Source organism: Arvicola amphibius, chromosome 7 (genome assembly GCF_903992535.2).
Source record: "Arvicola amphibius chromosome 7, mArvAmp1.2, whole genome shotgun sequence".
Lineage (NCBI taxonomy): Eukaryota > Metazoa > Chordata > Mammalia > Rodentia > Cricetidae > Arvicola > Arvicola amphibius.
In genome coordinates this window covers 72782189-72809738 of record NC_052053.1, presented here as the reverse complement: position 1 = coordinate 72809738, position 27550 = coordinate 72782189, and the positions used below count along the sequence as shown (strand labels likewise).

At 47.2% G+C, this 27550-nt stretch overlaps 1 protein-coding gene across 3 annotated transcripts in view; it reads left to right on the top strand.

Moving 5' to 3' along the window:
• Positions 1-27550, top strand: part of Eml1 (EMAP like 1) — a 159010-nt gene that overhangs the window by 107622 nt on the left and 23838 nt on the right. For all 3 annotated transcript variants that reach the window (XM_038337119.1, XM_038337118.1, XM_038337117.1), the window contains exons 4-10: positions 6980-7111; positions 17120-17148; positions 21262-21391; positions 23051-23200; positions 23937-24006; positions 25668-25778; positions 26739-26834. In XM_038337119.1, the coding sequence (XP_038193047.1) occupies positions 6980-7111; positions 17120-17148; positions 21262-21391; positions 23051-23200; positions 23937-24006; positions 25668-25778; positions 26739-26834 (718 nt within the window). The remainder of the gene's footprint in view (positions 1-6979; positions 7112-17119; positions 17149-21261; positions 21392-23050; positions 23201-23936; positions 24007-25667; positions 25779-26738; positions 26835-27550) is intronic.

Genomic DNA, 27550 nt, shown 5'->3' with positions numbered 1-27550 from the left:
AGTCTGTGACCAAAAGGGTGAAGTAGTTGTTGCTTCCAAGCAGCCAATGGCCCTTGGGAAAAACAGTCAGGCTGTTGTTGGATGTGTGACCTGGCAAAAGTCAGTGCCAGAAACACACGCCATGCAAAGAGCCAAAAAACAAAATCCGACTTCAGTTGATTTTTTTTTTAGAAAAGTCATTTCTAGACTGGGCATGGCTACTCATCTCTATCGTCTCAGTGCTTGGGAGCCTGAGACAGCTGGCTTGCCGCCAGCACCAAACCAGTGGTGTGTTTAGTTGGAGGCCGTTTATATGAGTTCCAGGTCTATGACACCAGAACCTCACTGGTAAACCATGAGCCTCGTGGTAAAATACAGAATAATAGAAAGGGGTTAATTTAAGACATAAGAGTTAGTTAATAAGAAGCCTGAGAAAAGCAGTGTTACAAATTAAAAAAAAAAAAGTTTCAGGTCTAACTGGAATGAAGGGTGAGGCCTGATATTTTAATATATGTTTTTGTACTCAGATCCAATTCAATGGCATTGTTAATAGAATATAGGTTTTGCATCTGTTGTTGGTAATAAGATGGAGAAAGGGTGGTTATGGTGTTAAGGAAGGGAGAACCAATTGGCCCCTGCTGGATATCAGAAACCATGCCATTCCCATATCTCAAGTAGTCATTTTTCTGTGGAAGGGGAACCATGCAGTTCGGTAAATATTTTTCTTCTCTAAGACTTTCTAAGGTGATGTTTCTGGGAAAGTACTCGTGTTCTGTCACAAAGGTTTTAGGGACTGGGTTGACGGCTTGGTGGGTAAGAGTGCTTGCTGCGCTGGCCTGAGGGTCTAAGTTAAGGTCCTCAGCACCCCCAAAAGAAATCTGGGGTGGTTGTGCATGCGTGAAAGCCCAGAGCTGTAGGAGGCTGAGGTGGGAAGGTTCTGGGAGTCACTGACCCACCAGCTCAGTTTCAGGTTCAGTAAGAGACCCTGTTCCAAGGGGACAGGGCAGAGAGCAGTAGAGGAAGACACATGACATACTCCTTGGGCTTCCACGTGCACATGGACAGGTGCACACACCTGTCCTTACACCAACATGCACCACACAGCACGGGCACACACACAAAATAAGGAAGGAATTTTTGAAAGACACAGTTTGATCCATATTTATCATAATGATAGGAAAGAACATTTTTATTTAATTATTAAAGTGTGTCATCTTAGTCTATCAGAACTAGATATGTCATAATATGCAGGGTATAAAGCCCTTACGGCCCTGGTCTCTGCAGCACTCAGCATAACATGGAAGATATGGTCAATGCCTACTGTTTGTTGAGTGGGGCCACAGTTTTTAATTCACTGGCAGAAACCCTGGTCTTAGAGCTCTGGTACAGATCCCCCCTCGTTGTAAGTATTCAGGGCCTTTTTGTGAAATTTTGGAAAAACACATTTCTTGAGTTCAAATCATCTAATGACAGAAAGCCATAATTCTAGCTTCTTGGGCTGAGAGCAATTATCTCATCAGAAGGAGGAATGTCACAATCTCCTCTGCAGAAATTTTTTATCAGATCTGAGACTCAAATTGGCAAGAATTCTTCAACGCATATATAATGAAATAAAAAAGCTGCTGTCTCTTCAGGCTTAGAAGTTTTGGGTCGGGTGTGGGGACAGAGAAGCAGATGGGAAGAGATGCCGGTGTTTATGCACGGAAAACACTCAGCCTCCCGCCATCACCAAGAGATGAGCTGTGTTATTGTGAGGCCTCTTGCAAGCTGGTACCCCTGCCATGTCCCAGATAAAGAGCATTGTTTTCGTTTGCTGTCCAGAGAGACTGTAAGGTCTTTGATATTCCCTGCTGGTGATTAAAGGGAGCTTCCTGCAGCGAGTCACAGCCCCACTCTCTCTGGCTGGCCTTGTTGCTGGGATGTCTCCGAGCTTTTGTTTTCAGTCCTCCATCTGAGTCCTCCTAAATCCTCTTTAATTCATAAGGGCTCTTGGTTCTCAAAAGGAAATGTCTTATTTCTTTTTTTCCCCTGCGTATAGGACAATAGTAACTTTGCTTCTTGAAGTTTAACATTTTGATGCAAATGTGCACATGACAAATGCCCTAAAGGAGCTGTGATGAATTAGGCTGCGCTGTGTGAGCGGAACATGGTGTCTGTCTGTTCTGATGCTTGCAGCCTTCAGTTTCCTGAAGCTTATTGCAGTTTCTACTGGGGCTGGAGAGCCGGCTCAGCGGAAGGTCACTGGCTGCTCTTGGAGGGGTCCAGGTTCAGTTACCAGCACCCACAGCGGCCTACAACTGAACAGAAGTCTGGTTCCGGGGACCCTGATGCCCTCTTCTGGTCTCCTTGTGCACCAGGCATTCACGTAATAACATACATACACACAAGCAAACGTTTATACACATAAAAATAAAAATAAATAAATCTAAAAAAACAAAATGCTTTCCCACACTGGCACTCTTATGTGTGGACAGAACTCTGACCAGATCAATGCCAAGGCGAGGGAGCTTAGATCTGCTGTGTAATCCTCGTTACTCTCGCTCTAACATGATGGCTTACTGGCTTTATCCAGGGCCTCCCGTGTGGCAAGGCTTAGGCTGTGTTACTGTAGAACTTTGTTATATATTGGAATTGTAGAAACTTATCAGATATGCAGAGCTGGTGTTCCCCCAAAGAGCTGCGGGAACACAACCCTGTTGACATTGCTACTGGGTGACTAGGGAGGCTTCCCGCAGGAAGGTCCTGGTTGGGTGACCAGCAGAGAGAGCATGGGCTGCAGCCACTAACCCAACCGCTCTCGGGAGCTCAGAGAAGTTACTGGATATCCCTGAATTTATTTTCGTCGTCTGTAAACCGAGGGTGATGATATTCTTGCAACTAATGTGTGAGATTTAAGTGAAATAACCATCAGCCGCTGGTCCCTTGTCAGCATCCGTGGGTCACCTCTTCCAGGCGCTGGCTTGAGTTTGGTTAGTGTTCTCCACAGCTGGATAATAGATGGGCTTTACCATGCCATAAGGGCAATAAATTGCCATGAACTTAACTCGAACTCCCACAAGGACACCGTACAGGCAACGCTCTGGGTCTCTTTCTGCTGCTGCCGTCTCTTAGGGCCCTTTCAATGGCTCCCACAGGTTTCCATCCTGGGAGGATGGTGAACCCTGGGCATAACCGTTTTTCTGATCTCCAGACTGTAATTTTAGGTTTCAGAAAAATCGAGTTGTCCTAAGACATGTCATTTTCTTGTCCCCAAATTGAGCATTCTAAAACAAAACATAAAAAAAAAATGAACAAACCATGTGCTGACCTTTAGGCACGCCCATACAGAGCCTTTTGTCAGATGCCTGTTGACTCAGATTCAAAGCTCCCACAGGCACAGAAAAACCGTGTGTAAAAATGATCACATATGCTCACTCTGAGAACAGGGTGATTTTTCAAAAGCCAGCACATAACACAAGGTTACTGTCAAGGAAGAGGGCTGAAGGCTGGACTGAGGGAGGAATAGATCAAGGAGGAAGAGAATGGCAAGAAAGGAAGATGGATGAGTGACAGGAGCCCAGCAGGGACTGCCTGCGCTAGAGGCACACAGGGTGGTTTCATTCCAGAACTGGGCCCTGGCAGGGTCCTGCTGTCTCAGGTCCCTCAGCTCCTGCCCACTACTTTATGAGATTTGATGTCCTGTCTTCCCCCCATGGGGCATGCCCTTCGCAGCTCCTGTGATAATCTTACTCCACTCCGCACATACTTCGCCGTGCAGGGCTGCCAGGTTCTCTGTCCTGTCTCTGCTACCTGATTCCATGGCAGCTTTTCAACCTGCTCCTAAAAAGGCACTTTCCTGAGGGTGGGGAGCTTTTCTCATTTTCTTGCCTCTGCTCTTGCTGCCTCCCCTACATCTGTGGCACAGAGACACCCTTCGATAGCCACCAGATGAATAGTCCTGTCCCAGCAGTGATGTGAGTTGCACACTCGTGCATGTAACCACCAAGCTCCATGTGTGTCCAGCCATACTGGCTCCCCTTGAGCACGGAACAGCCCGACTCTGCTTGTAGCAGGAGCAGAGGATGAAGCTTCATTATTTCATCCATTTTGGCCTGTGTGAGGCTCTGCAAAGGATGCAAGACTGGCTGGTGTGGAAAGATCTCAAGACTGGCCTTCAAGGCAGGTAAGGGGCTCCCAGAGAAGCCTGCACTGGCCATGGGCTCACCTAGGGGGTTTTGGCTGCTTTACCACAATACCACAAGCCTGTTGACTGACAAGCCACAGAAGAGGAAGTGGTTGGTTGCTCATAGTTTGGAAGTAGGAGTCTGTCACTCACCAGGTTCTGTGAGGTCCTCTTCTGGCTTGCAGCCTGCTTCTCACTGTGTCTCAGGGAGGACAAAGGCTCTCAGGGGCCCTGTTTATGAAGGCACTAACCATATTCATCAGGGCTCGTTCCATTCTCTTGACCTAATTACCTCCCAAAGGACCACACCTCCAACAGTGGTACACAGTCAGGGTTTCAATGAGTGAAATTATTGGATGCTTTGGGGGGGGGACACTCAGTCTTCACTTCCCCCAGGCTCCTTGTTGTGTCCATTTGAGATATATTTATGTATCATGTGTGTGTGTGTGTGTGTTGAGACAGGGTTTCTCAAGCCCTGGTTGTTCTGGAACTTGATTTATAGACCAGGGTGGCCTCGAACTCAGAGATCTGCCTGCCTGTGCCTCCCAAGTGTTAGGTTTAAAGGTGTGCGCTACCACACACACCTAGAATTCCTATACATTGATTGCTTTCTCCTAGACCGTACTTTTAACTGTGTGTGACAAGCATGTATGAATGTCAGTGACTAAATGAAGGGATCGTGAAAGTTTTATGAATAAAAAGACAAGAGTAAAAGATTTCTTAACAATCAGCAGCCAAAAAGTAACTCAAAATTAAATGCATAATGAACCAGAAGTTTGTGACAGCACCCACCGATGTGGCATTGTATGACTTCAATGCAGCCTTGGTTCTGAACACAATGTGCACTTTGCACTGTGCACACCATTATGCCTGCAGTACCAGGGAACTTTGCTTGAAGCACCTAGGCCCATATTCCAGGCTATTGTATGCTATAAATTGTAGTGATATTTCATTTGTATTTTTATAAAGAAAGCTTGCTTGAAGTTCTGAGAGTAAAACAGCCACACTGACCAGCCTTACAAACCAGGCAGTGGTGACCAGTAGTCATAGAAACTGGGCGATAGTGGTGTATGCCTTTAATTCCAGTGGTGCAGGCCTTTAATCCCAGCACTAGAAAGGAATATAAGATGGGAGGAGACAGCTCTCACACACAGTCTCATTCTGAGATTCCTGGAGGCAGGATCACCATTTCGGACTGAGGTAGAGGTAAGAGCCAGTGACTGGCTGCTTTGCTTTTCTGATCTTCAGGTTGAATCCCAGTTTCTGTCTCTGGGTTATTATCATCGTGCTTTAATGAACTGTGGTGTTTTTACTATATAAACAAAGTCTCCTGCTCCTGTAGGTTCACAATGGCTTAGTCAGTATTTTCTTACTGTCCTTTCTCTGCATGTAAGTCTCTAATAATATTCTTTGAATTCTGTGGTGTTAGAATGTGTGAATTTTTAAAATTGCTGTTTGAGACCGCAGAGATGGACCAGTGGTTAAGAGCACATGCTGCTCTTGTAGAATTTGGTCCCCAGAACCCACACTGGGTAACTTTCAACTGCCCGACCTTCAGCACCAGGGGAACCAATGCCCTCTTCTGGCCTCCAGTGATCATTATGTGCGTGGGTGTGCACCCATACCCACACCCTGTGCATATGCATAATAAAAACAAAAATAAAATAATCTTTGAATTGTTGTTTGAGTTACAGCCTTGAATTTTGTAAATCACTGAATAGATTTTGTTTTAGCACAGAATTTCCAACAAGTTCTGATATGGTTCTAAACTATACTTCTGCCACTTTGTACTACAGATTTATATGAAGTAGAGTTCTTGGCATCCACAGTTACTCAATCAGAATATCAATGAGTTCTGATAGACATTGAAGATGCTCTACGCCCTGTAGCATCAGATCTACAATTAAGATGTTAATCTTCATGTCAAAATAAAACAATCACATCATTAGCATGTAAATTGGCTCTCGTTTCAGTAGTGGGAAATCATAGGTATACCAGAGAACTGTTTTCAAATAAATGTATAGTTTATTAGTGGTGAGTGTTCCATTTGTATGCCCCTGGGGACGGCATCTCAGGAAAAGGCACAAGCAGAAGGCTGCCCTAGACCAGGTTCTTCTGTGTGGGTAATTTTGACACATCTCAGCCCTTGTTGGCACTTTTCCAAGCTCCCGCCATTCCATGCCTGCTCATCGTATGCCTGAAGCCAAGTACGCGTGTGCTCTCAGACTCTCAATACAGTTAGTTCACCTGTGGTAGATGCCTCTACCATGACCTGTGGCACCCTGTCTGCATTTATCCCTGCCTTGCCAAAAGCATGATCTCTCCTGAGCCAGGTCTGTTGTTGCCCTAGTAACCCTCTGCTGAGGGATGCCCCATCCATTGCAGGGTGATCTGCAGTCTCTCTGGCCTCTACCAACCACATCAGTAGCAGCCCCTTCCCAAGTGGTGACCGGAAATGCCTCCAGACATTACCAGATGTCTCCTGGGGGGATAATGCCACCCTTGGCTAAGCGCCACTGATCTAGACTGAAGCACCCTCCAAGGGCAGGTCCATGGCCTTCAAAACCTTCCCACGGTATATAGGGGGTCTGTGACTCAGTTTCCTCTGTAACTCTGAGCTGAGTCACTTGCCTCAGTTGCAAAGGCAGAGAGCAGGGGTAGGGATTCTGGGTGATATTGTGGGAGCCTTTTGGTCTCTTTAGTAAGGCTTTTGGACCCTCTGTCTTTTAAATGTCTACATGGCGGTATGATAGATCATCTGAAGTACCTCCACATGCTCAGCAGTGAAGTCCAGTCACCTGTGGAGGCCTCATTCTCACCTGCCTGTCTTTCTTGCAGCATCAATAGAACCAGCTCTTCTGAACGAGTGTCCCCAGGGGGCCGGAGGGAGAGCTCCGGGGACTCCAAAGGAAGCCGCAACCGCACGGGCTCTACCAGCAGTTCCTCCAGTGGCAAGAAGAACAACGAGAGGTAAGGAAGCCCTGCTGGCAATACCTTCTGACATTTTCTTACCCAAGGCCCTGTCCGAGCTCCAGGCTTTCTGACATTGCATTAATGGTGGGGGGTGGGGGAACATGGGGTACAGGGATGACGACAGCTGGCAATCGCAGGTCACAGCCCGAAAACCTGTAACTCAGACTTCTAGCCCCCACTGTCTGAGTTAAGAATACTAATACTGATATTAATAAAGCCGTGTCTGAGAAAATAGCTCAGGAAGAGGATCTGAGTTGCCAGGTGCGGTACCTCCCATCACCAATACACCCTCCCAAATTAATCTTGAAATTAATTTTGCTGGAATGTTTAAAGCTTGTCAGCCATGCTTTCTGGGGTAGACGGGTTGAAAGCTGTGTCTTTATACTCACTCGGGGCTGTTTTTGATAGTGAGCTAATGCCAGAACTGTGAACTGTTTCCCATTCTGGTATCCTGTCCTGCTCTTACTCCTAACTTTAAAGTTTCTATGAGTTTTGTTTGCAGCAGATTATGAGAGATACCCATGAATCACATAGTAACGTTTTACCCACGAAAACTACTTTTTGGGTGCACTAACAGCCTGTTTTAAGAATGTGTTGTGTCTGGGAGGTTCCTGTGCCTGTCAGCCTCGTGCGGACCTTGCTCTTACCACGCTCTGATTTTACTTCTTCTGCTCTGTGAAGTCTGGGAAGGAGGCTCAGTTTTAGAGGTTAAGCTTGCTTCTTTTTAGATGTTCATGTAGAGAGACAGCTTAGTCAGAACACAGTGGGTTCCAAACCACAGACTGTAAAGCTTCCAAGTTTGAAACTATGTGGGGATTCAGTCTTGTAAGGGATGCTTGAACTCCTCAGTTCTAGCTCTGAAAAGGATCTTTGTAGAAGGAATGGGAGGAGGAGGAAGAGCTGTCTGGCTGTTCTTCCAGAGGGCCTGGGTTCGATTCTCAGCACCCATGTAGCACCCATGCAGCCGCCTGTATGTAACTCCAGTTCCAGGAGCGCTGATACCCTCTACCTGCATACTGCACACACATGGTGCACAGACATACATGCAGGCCAAACACCCATACACATAAAATAAAACAATTTAAAAAAATATTGACACCTCTCTATATTATACGGTAAGTTGAGTTCACGGTCCACTGACAATTTCAGAAACCATGGACTCATCTTCTCAGGCTTTAGTGCTTCTTAGGGGAGGATTATGCTAATCTCATGCTAATGGAGGGGGTGAGTGGGAGACCTTAGCAGTGAGGCCAGGTGGCCACAGAGTGTGGTGGCCAGAGGCTGCTGTGAATGGAACTCAGGCTGTTTGGTGCTGATTTGAAATACCTAGATTTTGGCAGGTCATCCGAACATCCGATTTTGATTAAGAATTTCCAGAAAGAATCCACATTGTGTAAACTCTAGACCCCGTTTTATCCTTTAAATCCCGTGGCTTTGGTTAATGTACTGGGTAAATATTTCCATAAAGGTATTTACAAAGGGATTTTTGAGAAATGCCCCGGGAAGGAATTTTGATTTGGAAATGAGAGAATAGGAATGTTTGCAAATCATTTTCTAAAAATAATCCTGGCCACTGAAAGTGTCCGCTTGAAGCCAAACTCATTGGAGCCGAGAGACCACCCAAGCCATCATGCTGCCGGGGGTTCAGAAAGGACACAGGAGTGACACTGCCTGGCCCAGCTCCTCATTGCTCTCCCCACATGAGCAGCCCCCTCCTGGCCAGCTCCAGCTTTGCACCCCAGGTCCCAGGGCCTACTGAGGAACCCTTGGGTTCTAGGTTAGTACCAGAGGAAAGCAGGGCTGAGTTCCAGGGAGTTGTCTTAGGTGGCCGCCTCCCATCTGACAGGATCTGCCTGTTCAGTGCCCGTAGGCCATGAGACTCTGAACGGAAAGAACGTGGAAAGATATGGACAGCTTCCCTTTGGAGCCCTGGCTTTTCCTCTGTGGTTTTGAGACTTTTGGACCTCATTCTTGTCACTCCGTGCTAACTAGGAAGACAACACCAGTGCTTGGTGCTCAGTACAGTGCAGGACCCAGGAAGACAACACGTAAGGCTTCCCGAACTTCTCAGCCGGCTCCTCCTCAAGCGTAAGGCAAAAGTGATTGATGATTTCTGAAGTGACCCGCCTTTTCTTCGGGTTGACAGGTTTAGTTACATCTGTATGAATGGCCCAGGCCACTGCTCACAGCTCAGATTTTGACACACTCTAGCTGTGATTCTGTGGATGGATGGCCACCTCATGATCCTCTGAGCTGCCAGCCAGGCACCTGTCGTGCACCGGCTGCAGAAGGGTTGGTTCTGGCTGGAGGCCCTTTTTCTTCCTCTGAGGGCAGCCATTGGCACATAGGTAGAAGGGCACCGATGTCACCCAGATCTCCGGACTCAGACCTTACACATTAGTAGCCACAATACTATGTGCCACACCCCACGTGCAAAGCTATCATTGGTGTGAGAATGCCACACCGATGTCTGTATTCCACAGCATCAGTGAGAGTAACCATAGGGCTATTCATTGCGCGACTCTTCGCTCTTGAGCAGAAAATAAGCGTTTGGCACGTCCTGAGCATTCCCTGAACGTAGTAACTTCTCCTAAAGCAGGTGTGCTTTTCTTTTCTTTAGAGCTATGTTCTTTATTGGGCCTTCCATGTTTTTGCTCCCATATCTCATTTTCTTTAGAAGTCGTCAGTGGAGGTGCCAGTCTTGCCTTCCATCTTAGACTGTTTAACATGCTAGAATACTTGCTTCTACCCCACCTCAGGATTTGAACAGCATTTAATCTCTGCACTGACAACTCTTCCGTTCGAGACAAAAGCAGTGTAGGGCAATGTAATATTTTACTTTATGTAATATTCATGGCAAATGAATATTAATAATTACATAATGAGTCTTGTCACCACGAAGTACTTATTAAATTTAAATAGGGAGTCAGCAATAACATTCTGGAAGAAGAATGTGATATAGCCAGTACACTAATCCACTAAGGAATTTTTTTAACTTAAAAAAAGTTTTATATGAGAGAAATGACAGCTTATTTATAAGTTTATAGGCACCCTGTACATTAGATGCTGCTGGAACTGAGAAAGCCACTGGTTGAGATGTGTCAACTTCATAATTAAGACACTGTGTGTCTCTACAGCGTGCTGCAATGGGATGCCTTTGTGGAGTAAGAACTGTCTGGCTATCTGTTGGAAACTCGGGTGTCACATACGTATGCACTGCCCATCTTTGGAGTCAACAAATTCATAGGGAAAAACAAGTATCTCCCCAGGCGCCACGCCTTCCTGCTGTATAGCCCAAACCATGGCAGGCAGCTCCGCTGCTTTACAGGTGGCCTGGTCAACTGTGCTGGGCTCTCTGGCCTTTCCTCCTTCTTAGGGCTCTACAGGCCATGACTTTGTCCTCTGCCCGCTTCCTCCAGTTGCTAAAGGCTCAGTTGTTTAGCTTCTGCGTTGCCACCCTAATGGTGACCTTGGTGCTGAGCTCTGGGTTCTTGCTCCTACGTCTGGCTCCTCCTCTTCTCCTGGGCCCTGACATCACACTTCTCTGGCATGCCTCTTATGTTGCCCAGCAGGTTATTAATTTTTTCATCTCTTTTAAAGTTAGTTTATTACTGTTTCTGAAAATCCCAGGAGAGGACTTGAAAGTCTCCCATGGTGTCAGCAGTGATTCAGGACTCGAGGGGCACTTTCCTCATTCCCAACCAGATCTTTCGAGGGCGCCCCGCAGGCGGTGTGGTTAATTTTGACATCCCTGGCTCCTCTTTGTTTTGCTGTATAAGCACAGTCCTGTGTCAGCAGACAGAGTCATTTTAGAGGTGGGTCCCCACACATGCAGCCAAGTACACAGAGCACTTTACACAGTTAGGTAGTAACAGGAGTTTCTTTATCACACACATGCACAAACACACACACACACACACACACACACGAAGTATAGTCTGTGTGAGTTGAAATGTTGTATGAGAGGTTTACCTTTTCTCTTCCTCCCACACAGTAGAAGGATTTCCTTAGAACAATGAAATACTGTTTTGAATCATCTGAACACCCAGGTAACTGTGTATGTATAGTGCATGTTGGGGACTTTAAAAACAAAAGACAGGATTTTGCCAATGTGCTTCAGATTAGCCTAGAACTGGCTGTGGCACTGGCCCGGTATGCACAGTCCTGCCTTAGCCTTCTGAGTGCTAATATTACAGACATGAGCCACCACATTCAACCCCAACAAGGCTTTTCCCAACCAGTCAGACCAGTTCACCATCTCGAACAGTGCCAGGGCACATAGCAGGTGCCCAGAAAGCATCCGCTGAACAACTGTGCTTATCTCCCTTAATGGGATGAGAGAAGGCCAGAGCGATGGAGCCTGATGCTCACAGCCAAGTTTCCATCCCAGCCCTGCCGCTTTTTGTTCTACAAGTCTAAGTTACTTGACTTTGGGACAGAGGGTGAATTCTTCAGCATAAATAGTGTCTACCTCTTAGATATCGTGAGGATTGAATGAGGTCCTGCCCCCAGCTTCCCTACACCGGGGTGGCCAGCAGTTGCTATGCACAACTGTGATTACTGCTGCTCTATCCCAGGTATCAGAGTCCATGTTTGCATGTGTTTGCTCACACCCCGCCTCCCCCCAGGAAAAATGCCTCTCTTCTTGTGGACTGTTGGTGTCTGTCACTGTGATGAAAAGCACACAGTTCCAGGTTAGGATCTGTCACTTTGGGCAAGTCGCTGTGGAAGCTTGAGGAAGTGAAACCCATCACTTCCACAGTCAAAAGCAGAGGATGGGGGGCTGGACTTGGGTTCAGTTCCCAGAACCCATGTTTCAAGGCGAGGGGAGGTCACAGCCATGTATACCTCCAGTTCCAGGAATCCAACATACTTTCCTGGCTTCTGTGGGACATGCATGTGGTGTATAGGCATACATGCTAGCAAAACACCCAGACACATTAATTTTTAAATGGAGGAGCACAGAACAAGCCCTGGCATAAGCCCCTCTCCACAAATGGTGCTGCTCATATTCAGGATAGGGTGGGCTCTTCCCCACCCCAGGTAACCCAATCCAGACAATTTCTCACAAGTTAACCCAACCCAGATAACTCCTCAGAGAGATGCTCTTCCCAGGTGTTGCTGGGGTCGTGTCCTGTTGACAGTACTAATCATCACGCAAACATTTTGGAATCTGTGCCTTTTACTGCCAGCCTGAGAAGAGAGGAAGGAATCAGGAACTTGGACAATGCCTATCACCTTACCATACAGTCCCACAGCACTGCTTCAATTGGACCTGCTATGTGTGTGGTCTGACACAAGGCAGGATGGGGAATGGAATGGGCTACATGAAGAGATTCATCCTCACAGCCCTGAGCAGATAAAATGGTGCTCAAACCATCTTAAAGCATGGAAGAAGACAGCTTACCTAACTCCTGAGTCACTCTGAGACACCTCCCAGTACATACTTGTGCTGTGGTCTCCCCTCTGGTGCTGTGGAGGGTGGAGGGGCTATGACAATGTTTGGACGGACTTCAACTCACCCTGCAGGGCTCAGCCCTTCTTTAGGCCCCATCTTAGGTATTGTTTTGCAGAGAGCCTGTGTCTGTGGTTGAGGGTTTGCTACCCTCCTCTGTGCCCCCCCCCCCCCCCCGTTACACCCATGACCTCCCTTGGGCTCTAGGAGGGCAGAGACATTGTCCTTTCTCGGTCTCTGTTCCTGCAACACTTTGCAAAGTGCAGGGAATAAAAAACTGCCCAGTATGTGTTCCTTGAATGATTGAAATTACATAAACCTAGAACCATTTAAGAAACTGGTAAAGAGCGCCATCTAGAGGTTGATTATTGACAACATGCTTTAGCCTTAGCGTTGTTTTGTGCTTTGGTCCCTTAAAGGATCATGGCACTCTTCAAGCCCTGGGGCCATTTACCTCTTTACAAAGTTTTAAATAATTTGGTGCTAGCTCTCTTTAGTTGTTGTGAGCGTCAGCAGAGGGCCCCAGATATGGATATAATGTGGGTTCTTGTGGGTGAAACTGACCGAGAAGTAATTAGCACCAGTGTGTGGGCACTCTGTCCTGTCTCACTCAGTCTGAGGTGGTTCTATCTATCTTGTGGATAAAGGAGCAAAGCTTACTGAGAGGAGGCTGGCTGTGTTCCCCCAATGTGCTTCACAGCTTTGATTTAAAGGAACAGAACCCTCCAGTACCCCTTGGTGCCTTTTCCATTGGTACCCACCTTGTATCAACTGCTCCTAGAAGCTCTTCCCTCTTCTCAGAGACCTGAGCATCCTTCAGGGTTCAGATTCCTCTTTTTGGTGGACCATTGTCTATAGCTATGTTTACGTGTGTTCATGTGCATAGTGTGTGTGTGTGTGTGTGTGTGTGTGTGTGTGTGTGTGCGCACGTGTGCACGTGTGCATGCCTGTGCGCTCACCTGTATGTACATATGTGCAAGCAGGGGGTAACAGCAATTGTCTTGCTCAATCCACTTTTATTGAGACGCGTCTCTCACTGAACCTGGAGTTCACTGGCTGTGCTGGCTAGCCAGAGTATCAGGGAAATTCTCCTGTCTCTATCCCCTTGGGCCCCTCCTCCACCGGCACCAGCCTCTCTGTGTGGGCGCTGGGGATCTGAACCCAGGTCCTCATGCTTGTGCAGCAGGTAATTTGCTGCCGGAGTCCCCTCCCCAGCTCCCGTAAGTGCATTTTCCTGTTTCTGGACACTGCCCAGGATCGCTGATACCAGTATCCAAGGCTTCTGCATCTTTTTAGCTATGTGATCAGCATCATGAGGAAAAGAATTCTTTCCTTGTCTTTTGATCTCCTATCCGGCTGCCTTGATCCTGTTTCTATAACCTCAGGTGATCCGCCCTGCTGCCTTCCTTCTCCCTTAGTCTCCCCTCTCCTGTCCTCACTCTGCCCGTGAGCCTGATGCATAAGTGACATGGGATCAGGACTCTGGACAGATCACAAGTCTCATGCCCTGATAGTGGCGACAAGCCAGGTGAGCCACAGAAAGACCGCTGTCCTAAGTCTGACACAGAGCTGAAGCGGTATACTGGACTTAAACAAACAAAAAGTACAGGCCCCTCTCAAGGGACAGGCCCGTGCTGTGTGTTAGCTAAAACGTCAAGAATGACAATGGACTCTTCTCACTCTCACATGCCCTTTTTCTGTAGAGCTTCAGGGAGGGCCCAGAGTGGAATGTGGGCAGGAATACTTTCTGAGGCTCATCTATGCTGTGAGGTCAGAGGGGGCTACCCGAGAGTAGCAGCCCCCAGGCCCCGCCCCTAGTGCCAGGCAGTGGTCACCCTCTGTTCTGCACTGCAAACGCCACGGTAAGCAGGCTGAAGATCCCGCATTCATGGGTCGTTCTGCCCAGTGGAGAAGCAAAATAAACTATAGTGCTGAAAGTGCAGTAGACAAAATGTCCGAGGGTGGGGAGGGTAGGGATTGGGCCCCGAGGGAAGACTGCGGTGTTGGCTGGACATCCAAGAAGGCCTCCGCAGGAAGTGGCCACAAGTTTAGACGCAAGCAGCAGCTGTGTGCCATTTGCAAGCTGAAGTCCAGGAGGAAGGTTGGAGCCAGTGCTGCATGCTGGGGTGCGCCAGGCAAGCACACAGGACAGCAGCTTCATGCTGGAGACAGGCCAGAGCTACTTAGTCAAGGAGTGTGGCTTGCCTAGGGCCATAGAGCCCCAAGGGAAACCCAGGTATTTAGATTGAAAGGCCAAATAGGGCTTCTACAGCCCTGATTTTGATGACCACAGTTCAGAGTCTAGAAAGCTTGTCCAACAGCAAATTCTGCTGCTTAAGTCTGAGCCAGGCTCGAGCCACCTTGCAGGCCTTACCACCCACACCACACATGCATGCAGTGACCTGGAAATCAAGGGTGGTGATCGGTAATACCATTGATACGGTGTGGTCTAAAGGGTGACTTCCAGTTAAGGTATTTTTCATTGTATTTCAAGTAGGAACTAAGGAGAAAAGAATGTAACCTTAGGATTTTGAAAGAAATGGCTCCATTAGAATGCCCGCCATGCAGGGTTATGTGCCAGTTAGTTTTATGTCCGCTTGACACAAGCTGGAGTCATCTGGGAAGAGGAAACCTCAGTTGAGAAAGGGCTATTGGATCCTATGGAACTGGGGTTACAAATGGTTTGCTTGACCTGCCATGTGGGTGCTGGGAACTGAACCCAGGTCCTCTGAAAGAACAGATAGTGCTCTTGACTGCTGAGCCATCTCTCCAGCCTACCTAAATGTGTTTCATTAGTTTTTCTCCCTCTTCTCCTCCCCTTTTCTCTGTCCCCCATGTATCCCTCACTTCCCAGCCTCCTTTCCACTTTCAAGTTGCAAATGCTCTATTGCCCTCCCTCCCCTCCCATTCCCCCTCTACTCCTCTTTCCCTCTGGGGTCTCCCATTAAATGTCAGAGCCTATACCCACTCCCCACTGCGTGCACACATGCAGACAGACGCTGGAAGCGGGACTCTGATAAGAGGATCTGCATGCGTCCTTGGCTAGTTCTGAGTCAACTTGACACAAGTTCAAGTCATCAGAGAGGGGGGAACCTCAATTAAGAAAATGCCTCTATAAGATCGGGCTGTGGGCAAACCCATAGGGCATTTTCTTAGTTACTGACTGATGGCAGAGGGACAAGTGTATTGTAGGTGGGCTCACCCCTGGGCTGGTGGTCCTGGGTTCTATAAGAAAACGGGCTGAACAAGCCATGAGGAGCAAGCAAGTAAGCAGCACCCCTCCATGGCCTATGTACCAGCTCCTGCCTCCGGGTTCCTGCCCTGATTGAGTTCCTGTCCTGACTTTCCTCATTCATGGATTGTTACCTGGAAGTGTGAGCTGAAATAAGCCCTTTCCTCCCCAGGTTGCTTTCGTCATGGTGTTTCATCACAGCTATAGTAACACTAACTAGAACAATGTGTGATGTTTGTACTTCCGAGTTTGGGTTATCTCAGTTAATATAATATTTCAGATCCATCCATGTCCTGTAAACTTCATTTCTCTTTGCAACTGCATAAAACTCCGTTGTATGCCTATACCACATTTTATTCTGTGGTGGACATCTGACTGGTTCCATCCCTCTGTGGATGGACAGACAGCTGGTTCCATTGCTCCTGTGGGTAGACAAACAGCTGGTTCCATTGCTTCTGTGGATGGACAGACAGCTGGTTCCATTGCTCTGTGAGTGACATACAGGTGGTTCTATTCCTTTTGTTGGTAGACATCTGGCTAGTTCCATCCGTCTGTGGATGGACAGACAGGTGGTTCTATTCCTTCTGTTGGTGGACACCTGGCTAATTCCATCCCTCTGTGGATGGACAGACAGCTGGTCCCATCCCTTCTGTTGTGAATAGTGCAGCCATAAACGTGAATGTGCGGGTATCTCTTTGGCAGGAAATAGATATTCCTGCTCATTTTAAATAAGCTCCTTGTGTCTGAGAGAGGGAGAGCAGGAAGTTTAAATCCTTACGCATTCACTAGGGTCACTCTCACCTTGATTAGCAAGCTGTCCCCAGCCTGTATCTGCTCTCCTTGAGCACAGCTTTGGTGAAAAGCAGGATTGGTGTCTCATTCACTTAATTTTGAACATTTTTATATATACATGTTTCTTCTGCAATGGATTTAGCCTTGTTTTCCTAATTTGTACATATAATTTCCACACCATGCATGTGGAAAATGGCTGTAGCGTGTGGCTGGGGAGTGGTGAGAGGGAACACCCAGGTGCCCTTTAAAAAGTGTTTGGAGGATGGGAGGTGGCTCCGCAGGTAAAACACTGGCAGCGCAGGGATGAGGACTGGAGTTCAGATCCCCAGTGGCTCCATAAAACCCATAAAAGCCGAGTGGGTGTGAGGGAGGGGGAGGCGGAGATCCTCAGGAGCAAGCTGGCCAGTGAGCTCTGGGTGCAGTGGGAGACCCCGCCTCCACCTGTGAGGTGGAGAATTACCAAGGAAAAACATGATGTGTCCTCAGACCTCCACTGATATTTTTTGTTGTTTGTTTATTTTCACAGCAAACCCAAGGAGCCCACATTCAGCCCAGGTAAGTTCTGGTTTCTTTCTTGAGTGGGGGGAAGGCTAAAATTTAGACCTCGACTGAATGGCAAATAGGAAGTGGTGGCCTCAGAGCCAGGCCTCAGGTACCTCAGGAAACAGCTCTGTGTTTGTGAGTGCAACCCGACAGCCATTGGCAGCTCAGCCAACAGCAGGATTGCCAGAAAACAGGCATCAGACTAGACCCCTCCCTGCCCCTTGTCAGACCCACACAGGCCAGTAAAGGTTAGAGGGGGAACTCCCACAGTAAAGATTCCCTTGTCTCTCTGTCCTGTTCCTCTGACCTCTCCCCAAGGGAAAGGCTCTCCCCCATAAAGCTGTTCAAAATACCCGCTCCCTTTCTGCCTCCAATTTCCTTAGTTACAAACCAATACTTCATAGATAGCTGTCCATAGATCTCTCTAAATCTAAATTTTTTTATAAGAAAGTGGATGCTACGTTCTCTTTTTAGTGTATTAACTGTATTTTAAGATATAGTTAAACATGCAAAAATTATGAGTGTGTAATTAAATAAATTCATCAGATTTTAATTTTCCCAGTTTCCCCTTTCCATACAAAATAAAGATTAAATCCCTGAAAATGTAATTACCATAAACCCATAGGCATGCAACCTGAACATACATGTCAGGATACATGAAATGTCCCCTTGTTCCATTGTCCTCTGGGGGGCAGGGTAGCACCAGCCTGCAGCTGGCCAGTGAGCACCCCACCCCAGACAGGCCAACCACACTTGCGGTACCAGCCATCTCTTTGTCTAGCCCTTCAGTCTCCGAAACCCCAAGGGAAGCGCCGGGTGACCCACTGCAAAGGTAGGCAGAGCTTCCTGGCCCACAGCTCTCCGCACGAGGCTGCTGCCCCAGTCCAGAGACTGTTTTCAAACAGGCAGAGCCCTCCTCGCATGACGTCTCTGTATTTGTCTTAAGTTTAGCGCACCTCTGGACATTCACTGGGATGGGCTTCGACACGTGGCTGTGGTGTGGACTGCCATTCATCATTGGCTGACCGTAGGCGGTCTGAAAGGATCCTGAGGGAGCTAGAAGGCAGCCCCTTGAGTGTCCACTGTTTGGCATGAAGCTCTGCACTGCTGACCTCTCCCCCACTAGCACCTCTGGGTTTGGTGACTGCGTGTTGTGCTCCTAACATGTCTGAAAACAGCATTGCTTTCCCGTGTCGATGTTGACTGTAGACCTAGGCCCTCAGAGTTTCTAGTATGCAATGGCACACAGCTAAACATTGTTTTGGCCTAGGAAGTAATTTTTTTTCTGGTCAGGTAAGGAAACCTCAGTCACGGTGTTCTTCACTGGAACCTAACCACCACGTAATTTCAACAGACTGCCCAGTAGACTGTGCACTGTCTGCGCCCACAGCTGGCTCTCCGTCTTTTGGAAATGACGTCATATGGGCCTTAGTCCTCCACCCGGCTGGGCTGATGCACATCTGACAGAGTTAGCGGAATCACTTCCCATTTCACTTTCAACTCCGTCACTCCTGCTTCCCTGCTCTCTAAGGCGGGGCTGGTGGCTGCTTTGTAAGTCTCCGTTTGTGGTCACCAATGGAAGAGCAGCACCTTGGGTGAGGGCTTAGATAGGGAAGAGGATCAGAAGAGAAGGGAAGGAAAGAGCTGTAGCCAAGGCTCAGCGGGAAGACAGGGTGGGTACTGAGAGACACCGCTGGCCTGAGAGAAGAATCCTCGTGGGGGTGGATGTAGAAGGTGTGGTCCAGATAAAGAGAGCCAGTACGCGAGTAGGCAGTGACCATCATGGGTGAAGCATCAGATGAAGTGCAGTCTGGGCTGGCTGCGATTGGCAATGGGCTGCACGGTGACTCGAGGGAGCAATAAGTGATGGCAGTCTCGGGGGGACTGCTTCAGATACAGCCAGGGAGGATGGGTCCCCATGTAAGAAACATCCCAACCATCCCTGGAGCAGAGGCTGGGACAGTGTGTGCTGCTGGGATGGGTGCATTCATGGCTCTTACCTGAAAGTCAAGCTTCATTAAACCCAAAACGAAGTGGCACATGCATTGGGATCTGCAGCGCATGCCCTTGGGAACAAACGGTGTTGCATGCAGCCTTGTTTGAAAGTCCTTAGCCATTGAAGTACTGTGATTGTCTCTCAACTTCTCCTCATCGGCGTCCTCTCCAGGGTGATTTTTTGTGGGGTTTGTGTGGGTATCGCTGTTCACCCCTGCCTATTTTAGTTCCATTGGTTCTGGGTTCTCCAGTCTGCAGGAGCATCAGAATGGAGGGTCTGACTCTGAACTCAGCAGGAGCCCAGGAGATGTTTTCTCTGCTCGTATCAGAGCCTTGAAACTGTAGTTAGAGTTCCCAACGTGGGTTTGATTCTGTTTGTTTTGTTATTTTTTTACCGGGGACCTTCTACTTATTAGAATACCAAAGGTTATTTTAGGGGCCTAGGGAGATGGTTGAGCAGTTAAGAGCAGTTGCTACTTTTGCAGAGGACCCAGGTTCAGGTTCCAGCATCCACATGGTGGCTCACAACTGCAGTCCTACGGTACCTGGTGCTCTCTTCTGGCCTCCACCAGGAATGCACATGGTGGATATACTCATATATAAAAATAATAAATATTCCAATACAAAACAGTTATTTTAATAGAAATGTCATTCTAGAAAACTCTCCCCATCTTGGTGCCCCCTCCTCCCTCTCTGTCCTCTTCCCTCCCTTCCTCTCCATTTGGTCTTCCCTTTTTATTTTTCATTTCTAGTTTCTCTTTAAGCATTTTTTTATTTTAAAACTTTGCTTTTAAGATTTATGTATTTAGCTGGGTAGTGGTGGCAGACGCCTTTAATTAACCCCAGCACTCGGAAGGCAGAGGCAGGCAGATCTTGGTGAGTTCAAAGCCAGACTGGTCTACAGAGCAAGTTTTAGGACAGCCAGTACTACACAGAGAAACTCTGTTTCAAATAACTTTTTTAAATTTAGCATTTTCTTTTTTATGGAATCCTCGCATGCACTGAGCATTCTGCTGACTCGGCATTCTTGGCAAGTTGAAAACTGTACAGTGTAAAAGATACATGGAAGTATATTTTATTTTACACTCTACTATAACAAATCAATTTAAATGGCAAATGAATATTTTTGATTTTTGAGACAGGGTTTCTCTATAACTTTAGACCCTGTCCTGGAACTCACTCTGTAGATCAGGCTGGTCTCGAACTCACAGAGATCCACCTGCCTCTGCATCCATTAAAGGCATGTGCCACCAGTGTCCAACCAAAGGATAGTTCTTAAAGTTTGATGCTGAGATTGTATATACTTTGGACTCCATGAAAGACTAAGTGGGTTTCTTGCGTTAGTTGTGATTCTGGGCTGTACATTTTCTTCAGATGACAGAAACGTATCTGCGCCAAGATGTCCCAAGAAATGATTGTGAGAATCTAGTTCATACCTATTATAAATTCTTATCTATGGTGTGAACTTGAATGAGCAGCTCAGAAATAACAATGACACAAACTTTTGTTTCAGGACATTTAATTTTGTGTTAGATCTTTAATTTAATTTTTATTTACATGTGTATGTGTCTCTGAGTTGGGGTATGTACATATGTATGCAAGTACCCAAGGAGGCCAGAAGAGGGCAGAAAATAGATCCCTCCGAGTGTTGTGAGTCATCCCATGTGGGTGCTGGAACCTAACTTGGGTCCTCTGGAAGAGTAGTATGTGCTCTTAACCAGTGAGCCATCTGTCCAACCCCTGTGTGTTCAGTTTTATGTCCTATGGACAATAACTGAAAATACATGGCATGGGGGCTTGGGGGGGTGGATGGGGACTATGGGACCAGTGAGAGGGCTCAGCACATAAAGCTGCTGACCACAGCCTGACCACCAGAGTTTGACTCCCCGGGTCTTATGTGACGGAAGGAGGCAATGGAAGGAGAAAACGGACTCCCAGAGTTGTTCACATGTACCATGCAACCCCACCCCACCCCCACCAACACGTTAAATAAGTAAATGCATTAAAAAAAAAAAAACCTTTTAAGGTGCACAAGGGGAATTGTCCCTTGTGCATTGGCAGACGAGCCAGTGTGTGGCATTTGCCTTCAGGGGCCGAGATATGTCACTGACATCTTCGTTGTTTTTGTAGAAGAGGGCTATGTAAAAATGTTTCTCCGAGGCCGCCCCGTCACCATGTACATGCCCAAAGACCAAGTGGATTCTTACAGTTTGGAAGCAAAAGCCGAGCTGCCAACAAAGCGGCTGAAGCTGGAATGGGTGTATCCTTTATTCGCTGACCAGATTATCATAGCTGACTCCTGGAAGTCTAGTAGTAAAAGATTCATAAAAGTTAAATAATCAAGTTTTTAAATGTGGCCACGTAGGAGAAGCAATTCCTGAGCAAGTTCTCACAATTGTGGTTCCTGTTCCAAATGCTCACCTGCTGTCTTCCTGAAAAGACAGTATGGAAATGATCATTGTATGGATGAGTGGTTTGGGGGCCAGGGGATACAGCACATTCGTTGCCTGCCTGTCAGTCTAAAAGAACAGTTAGTTAGACAGACACAGAGAAATGAGCTTTGTGAAAATAATCAAAATTAGGTAAAATTTAGGACTGTAGTGATCATGATGAGACCATTTGTTGCTCTTGATTTTTGAGACAGGATCTTACTATGTAGCCTAGCCTTTAACTCACAGCAATCCTTCTGCCTCACTTTCCTGAATGCTGGGGTTGTGGGCCTGTGCTACCACTGCCCACATGAGCTGGTGATCTGTTTCTGCCACTCAGTGCGGTGGACTCATTTTCACTGTGGGGGAAGGCTGCAGCAGCCGTTCGCCCCTTGCAAAGAAAGGCCTTACACTCAAATACATGGTGATTATCTGCTGTTACTGACTAATGTCACACTCTGAAGACGGATTCTTAGATGCTGATGTCAGTTGACGCTGCCCTGCCTTCATTGACAAGAAATTAGTAGTTGAAATTATGGAATCATATTCATGGAGCTCAAAGGATTAGATGTTGCTTGGCAATCTATTTTGGTGCATGTCATGTATGGGATCTGCCTCTTCTTTAAGTAAATCAGTTTATTAAATTTAATCCAGAAAATGCTACTCGAAGAATATTTCCTTGTTTGTTTGGGTTTTGTTTTTGCATTTTTGTTTTGTTTGTTTTTTTGAGACAAGGTTTCTCTGTAGCTTTTAGAACCTGTCCCGGAACTAGCTCTTATAGACCAGGCTGGCCTCGAACTAGCAGAGATCCACCTGCCTCTGCCTCCTGAGTGCTGGGATTAAAGGCGTGCACCACCACCGCCTGGTTTAAAGTTATTTTTATTGAAAAGATTTAGCTCCTAGGTTACAGACAGTAGAAGGAGACTCAATAGCTTTAATAGCTTCTAAAAAATCAAGCAAATCTTCATCCTGTAAAAAATACGTGTCTTCACCAGGCGTGGCACGTAACAAAGACATGTCTGTACTCCCAGAGCAAGGGAGGCTGAGGCAGGAAGATCAGAGTTGAAGCCAGCCTGGGCTACACAATGGTCACATGTCTCAAGTGTATTAGTAGAGCATTTACCTAGCACAGGAAAGGGCCTGGGTTCAGTCCCCAACACTGCAAGACGATGTGTTCATATTTTTACTGACCACTGACAACTTAATTTCAGGCACTTAGGTATTAAGGTCTACTAGGTACAGAGTGCATTTCATTTTGTTCTGTTTGAGACAGGGTCTCGCTCTGCAGCCCCAGCTGGCCTAGGAACTCACAGAGATCCAATTAGAATTCAAAGCGTGCACCCCCACGCTCTGCACCTTTCCCGTTCGATCTTGTTTAAGTTGGTGAAACTGGCAGGAATCGTTACACAGCATTTATGCGCCTGTGGAATAAAGCAGTGGCTTACCAGCTCTCAAAGGCAAGCTGTTTCCACCTTGACTTACACTAAAAGCTATGGGTACCGGGGGCGAGACTGCCGCAATAACCTGTACTTGCTCCCAACGGGGGAGACCGTGTACTTCATCGCGTCGGTGGTGGTGCTTTACAACGTGGAGGAGCAGCTGCAGAGGCATTACGCGGGCCACAGTGATGACGTCAAGTGGTGAGTCCTCACAAACAGGTTGTCACAGCAGAGGTGAGCTAGCCGTAGCCCAAAGGGGGCCGGGGCTCTGAGACCAGCCTGGGCAAAGCGTGGATAGCTATTCTTTCTGTTCTCTGCGTTGGGCTCCCCGGCTCGGCTGCCAGACTCATGCTGCTCTGTCCCCAGTGCACTTCTGCTTGACCAGATATCAGAGAGGAAAAATAATCTTCAGGAAGCTTTCCTAGCATATCGAATGTAAAGGGCTTCAAATTGGGTCTTTAATTTTAGATAAAGGAAAATGACTTTGTTGTGTACTTATGGCTTCGTCTGATATGCCTATAGTTCATTTATAGCTTTGGGAAGACCTTGGAGTGATTGGATGGGTGGATGGATCTGTGCTCATCCTGGACCCCTGGCTAGCGATAAAATATCCCATTGACAAAGATGAACACACTCAGAAATGCCTTGTAAGAAAGAGTGTGGACTAAGGCTGTTGTTCTGAGACTGAAGTGGTATTTTCCCAACAAATCATGCCTTTCCTTAAGTTTGGAAGTTCCCAAGAAGAAATAAGGGGATTCTGATAAATAAAACAACCCCTACTATCTCAGGTTGTTGGGCTGTTTGGGAACTGGGGTGCGTCTGTAGGAAGGGAGGCAGTATGGGTTCTTATGTTTAAACTTTTGGAAGATTGTAGTTAATGAAAGAGGAGTAAACTCAACTTTGTGGTGCAGGTGTCTGATAAACATCTTTGTTTTAGCCTAGCAGTCCATCCCGACAGGGTCACCATAGCAACAGGACAAGTTGCGGGCACGTCTAAGGATGGAAAGGTGAGGTTTGTTCATTGTCTTCCTGGTTTGTGTAAGGACCCGCAACAACCTCCCAGAAACGTTTTTGCTGATGAATCTATCTGGTTACATGTAGTTACAGCATCTGGGAACTTCTGGATCCTCCTTATGCAAATTGAATGTGTCATTGTAACCTTAAGCCCCTTACCCCTGAGCTCACCTTAATTTCAACAGATTTTTAAATAACATTATCACTAGTTATGGTGGCATATACCTTTAATCCCAGCACTTGGGAGGCAGAGGCAGGCAGATCTTTGTGAGTTTGAGGCCAGCCTGGTCTACAGAGTGAGTTCCAGGACAGTCAGGGCAGTTAACCCAAAGAAACCGGGTCTCAAAAAAAAAAAAAAAAAAAAAAAAACCAAACAACCAAACAGAGAGAGAGAAAGAGAAAGAGAGAGAACAAGCAATACCAACAACATGTTAAAAACAGCATTGTCTTGCCAAAGAATCAATTCTTGAAATTCTTATCTCCATACATGATCAGCATGAAAAGAATTAATCCAATAAGCAGAGTTAAAATCCCATATGTAAGTAACCATATGTTATGGGAAGTCCTTGGCTGTGAGCACACACCAGTTATTTCCTCCGCGGGCAGAGTTGGTGCCTTGTGCTCATTACAGAAGCTGATAGAAGGAGGTGAGGGAGGGAGTGGGGCCAGGCAGCTAAGACACTTCCAAGCTGGCTTCCATGTGGGTTTGTCATGTTTTATTCAAGACTCTTGCAGCTTCTTCAGCCCCTGTTTGTACACCTTGTCCTGGTGTGACATATTGCCTAAAATCAATCACAATGGGAGGCTTCAGCTTTCAACATATATTCGACCAGAAACCGTGAACGTGACCTCATCTGAGATGTTTTCATCATAGCGAGTTTTAACCATCCATTTCATGCTGGTTTTCACCAGCATCCTACACTTGTGAAGAGTGAAGTAACAGAAGCCAGACTTTTATGTGAACTCACATAAATGGAGCAGTTGTTCGTGTTATAAAAAAGAAAAAGAAAGAAAGCCTCGAAGAGCACTTTGAAATTAGAAACAAACTCTAGTTATTAGAAAATTAGAAACTGCCCTCTAGTGGCATGGAAGTGTATTTCCATTTCTGGCATCGGAATTGAATCTGGACTGTAGAACCAGAGAGAGAGTTACAGTTATCTGAGCTGATTCTTGACCTGCAGGGAAACCCAGAGAAACCACATAATGGTACATGGTACCCAGCTACGTGGAGACAAGGCTGAGCTAGAACAGGGCTCACCTAACACCTGCCTGGGCACTGGGCTCGATTTCCGCGCCCTTTCATGGTAACAAATCTGCTGGTTGCACTATGATGCTATCTTTGGTGAAATATCATTTCTAAAATTTAGAGAAACGCAAATATACAAAAGGGGGCGTCAGTTACTCTGGTACGGTTGCCAGAGGCTGGCTTAGTCAAAGTTTAAAGCTTGGTAGCCTTCTCCTGACGCCTCAGCTGCCCACACAACCCAGCGCCTCCTTCAGCCACGGGGAATACTTTAGTTCCCAGGTGCACGCCTCAAATGTAGAAAAAGACTTTCTGTTTGACAAAGTTGAAGTCCCTGCCAAAATAATTTAGGGTTCCAAGATAAAGAAATTAACTGACAGTCACAAACGACGGCTGTATCCTTTCCATCAGCAACTGCCACCACACGTGCGCATCTGGGATTCCGTGACACTGAACACTCTGCATGTCGTCGGCATAGGCTTCTTTGACCGGGCTGTCACCTGCATCGCGTTCTCAAAATCCGTAAGTATGAAAGTGTACAGGGCGCGTTTCTAAGCAAGCATCTTTATCTGCATGGCGTCTAGCCTTTCTTGAGGCATGCTGGTCCAGCAGACCCATAATTGAGGCGCTTCAGTTTGGAGGCTTGCATGCACATCGATCGTCCACACACATGTCCACACATGCCCACACATATGCGCACACATGTCCACACACGTGTCCACACACATGTCCACATCAAACACTCCTGTTTGTTCAGCCCCCTCGTGCTTTGCTCTGCATTTAACCCTACAGCAGCCATGTGTCTAGCCAGGTAAGCAGGCCTCAGAAACAGTGAGTGTGCCATCTTCATCGGGGATATAATGGACCCTTTCTGTGTGTTGGGGGTGGTGTGTGTGCAGCTGCACATAGTGAGGCGAGCTTGCATACGTGTGCATGCAGGGGCCAGAAGTCAGCCTCACCTGGTGTTCCTCAGTTGCTGCCCATCTTGTTTTTGAGGCAGCGTCTCTCACTGAGACCAGGGCTCTCTGATTCAGCCAGGGTGGCTGGCCAGCAAGCTCTAAGGATCCACCTGCCTCTGCCTCCCCCAATGTTGCCATTACAAGTGCACACGCCATCACAACCCAGCTTTGGGTACTGGAGATCCAACTTGGCTCCTCGTGTTTGTGCAGTTAGCTTTTACCTTCCGATCCCATTACCCATCTCAGCAATGAACTCTATTAAAGTAAAATTAATAGCTGGGCGGTGGTGGCACATTCCTTTAATCCCAGCACTGGGGAGGCAGAGACAGGCAGATTTCTGTTGAATTTGAAGCCAGCCTGGTCTACAGAGTGAGTTCCAGGACAGGCTCCAAAGCTACACAGAGAAACCCTGTCTTGAAAAACAAAAAACAAAACCAAACAAACAAAAAGTTGATTTTTAAAAAACATGTTTGTCCCACTTAGTTCTCACATGCCATCTCCTGTGTATACTTTTTCTTGGCAGAACGGAGGAAGTCATCTCTGTGCTGTGGACGACTCCAACGACCACGTGCTGTCAGTGTGGGATTGGCAGAAAGAAGAGAGACTGGCGGATGTGAAGGTCTCGCTCAAGCCATTCATTGCAGCTAAGCCACGTCCCGCAGGGCACTGCCTGCACAGCCAGCAGGCTCCAGGACCGTCCCGCCCCACCCTCGGGGACAGTCCTTTCCTTCAGCTCTCTTTGCTTCTGCCTCTCTTCCCTCATGAGGCCCCGCTGCAGACCCACCAGGGCACACCCTGCCTTCCAGGGTCTACAGATTGTTTTCTTACTTATTTCCTAGTGAGAACCCTAATTTTAATTCATTCAGCCACTGTTTGCTCACTTTCATTCATTCAACAAGCCTGGGTGCCCACTGTGTGCTGGGCTGCCCCCGTGAGGAGTGCCTGAGGTGGATGAGGATTGGGGTGTGCTCAGTCCCTGCCAGGCTCTAGGGCTACAGGAGAGAAGGGTGCCAGCATCCCGGAAGTCAGGACTCTCTAATCAACTGCCCAGAAAGTTGAGTTGACATTTCTGTAGCTCTCAAGTTTTTCTTCTGTCAAGAGCACCCCTCAATTCCTATTTTTACAGAACAGACTTCTCGTTTCTCCTCTTAGCATCTGTGCCTCAGCTAACCTAACCCTAGAGAAAACATCATTCAGCCTCCCTTGGACAGCGGTAGGCTTGCTCAGGCCGCCTCAGTACCTTATGGGAAGTTGCTCTCAGACACCGTTAGCTACCGAGCTCCCTGTCTTGTGTCTGGGGTGCAGACCTATATTCTAACCAGATGTGTGTCCAGA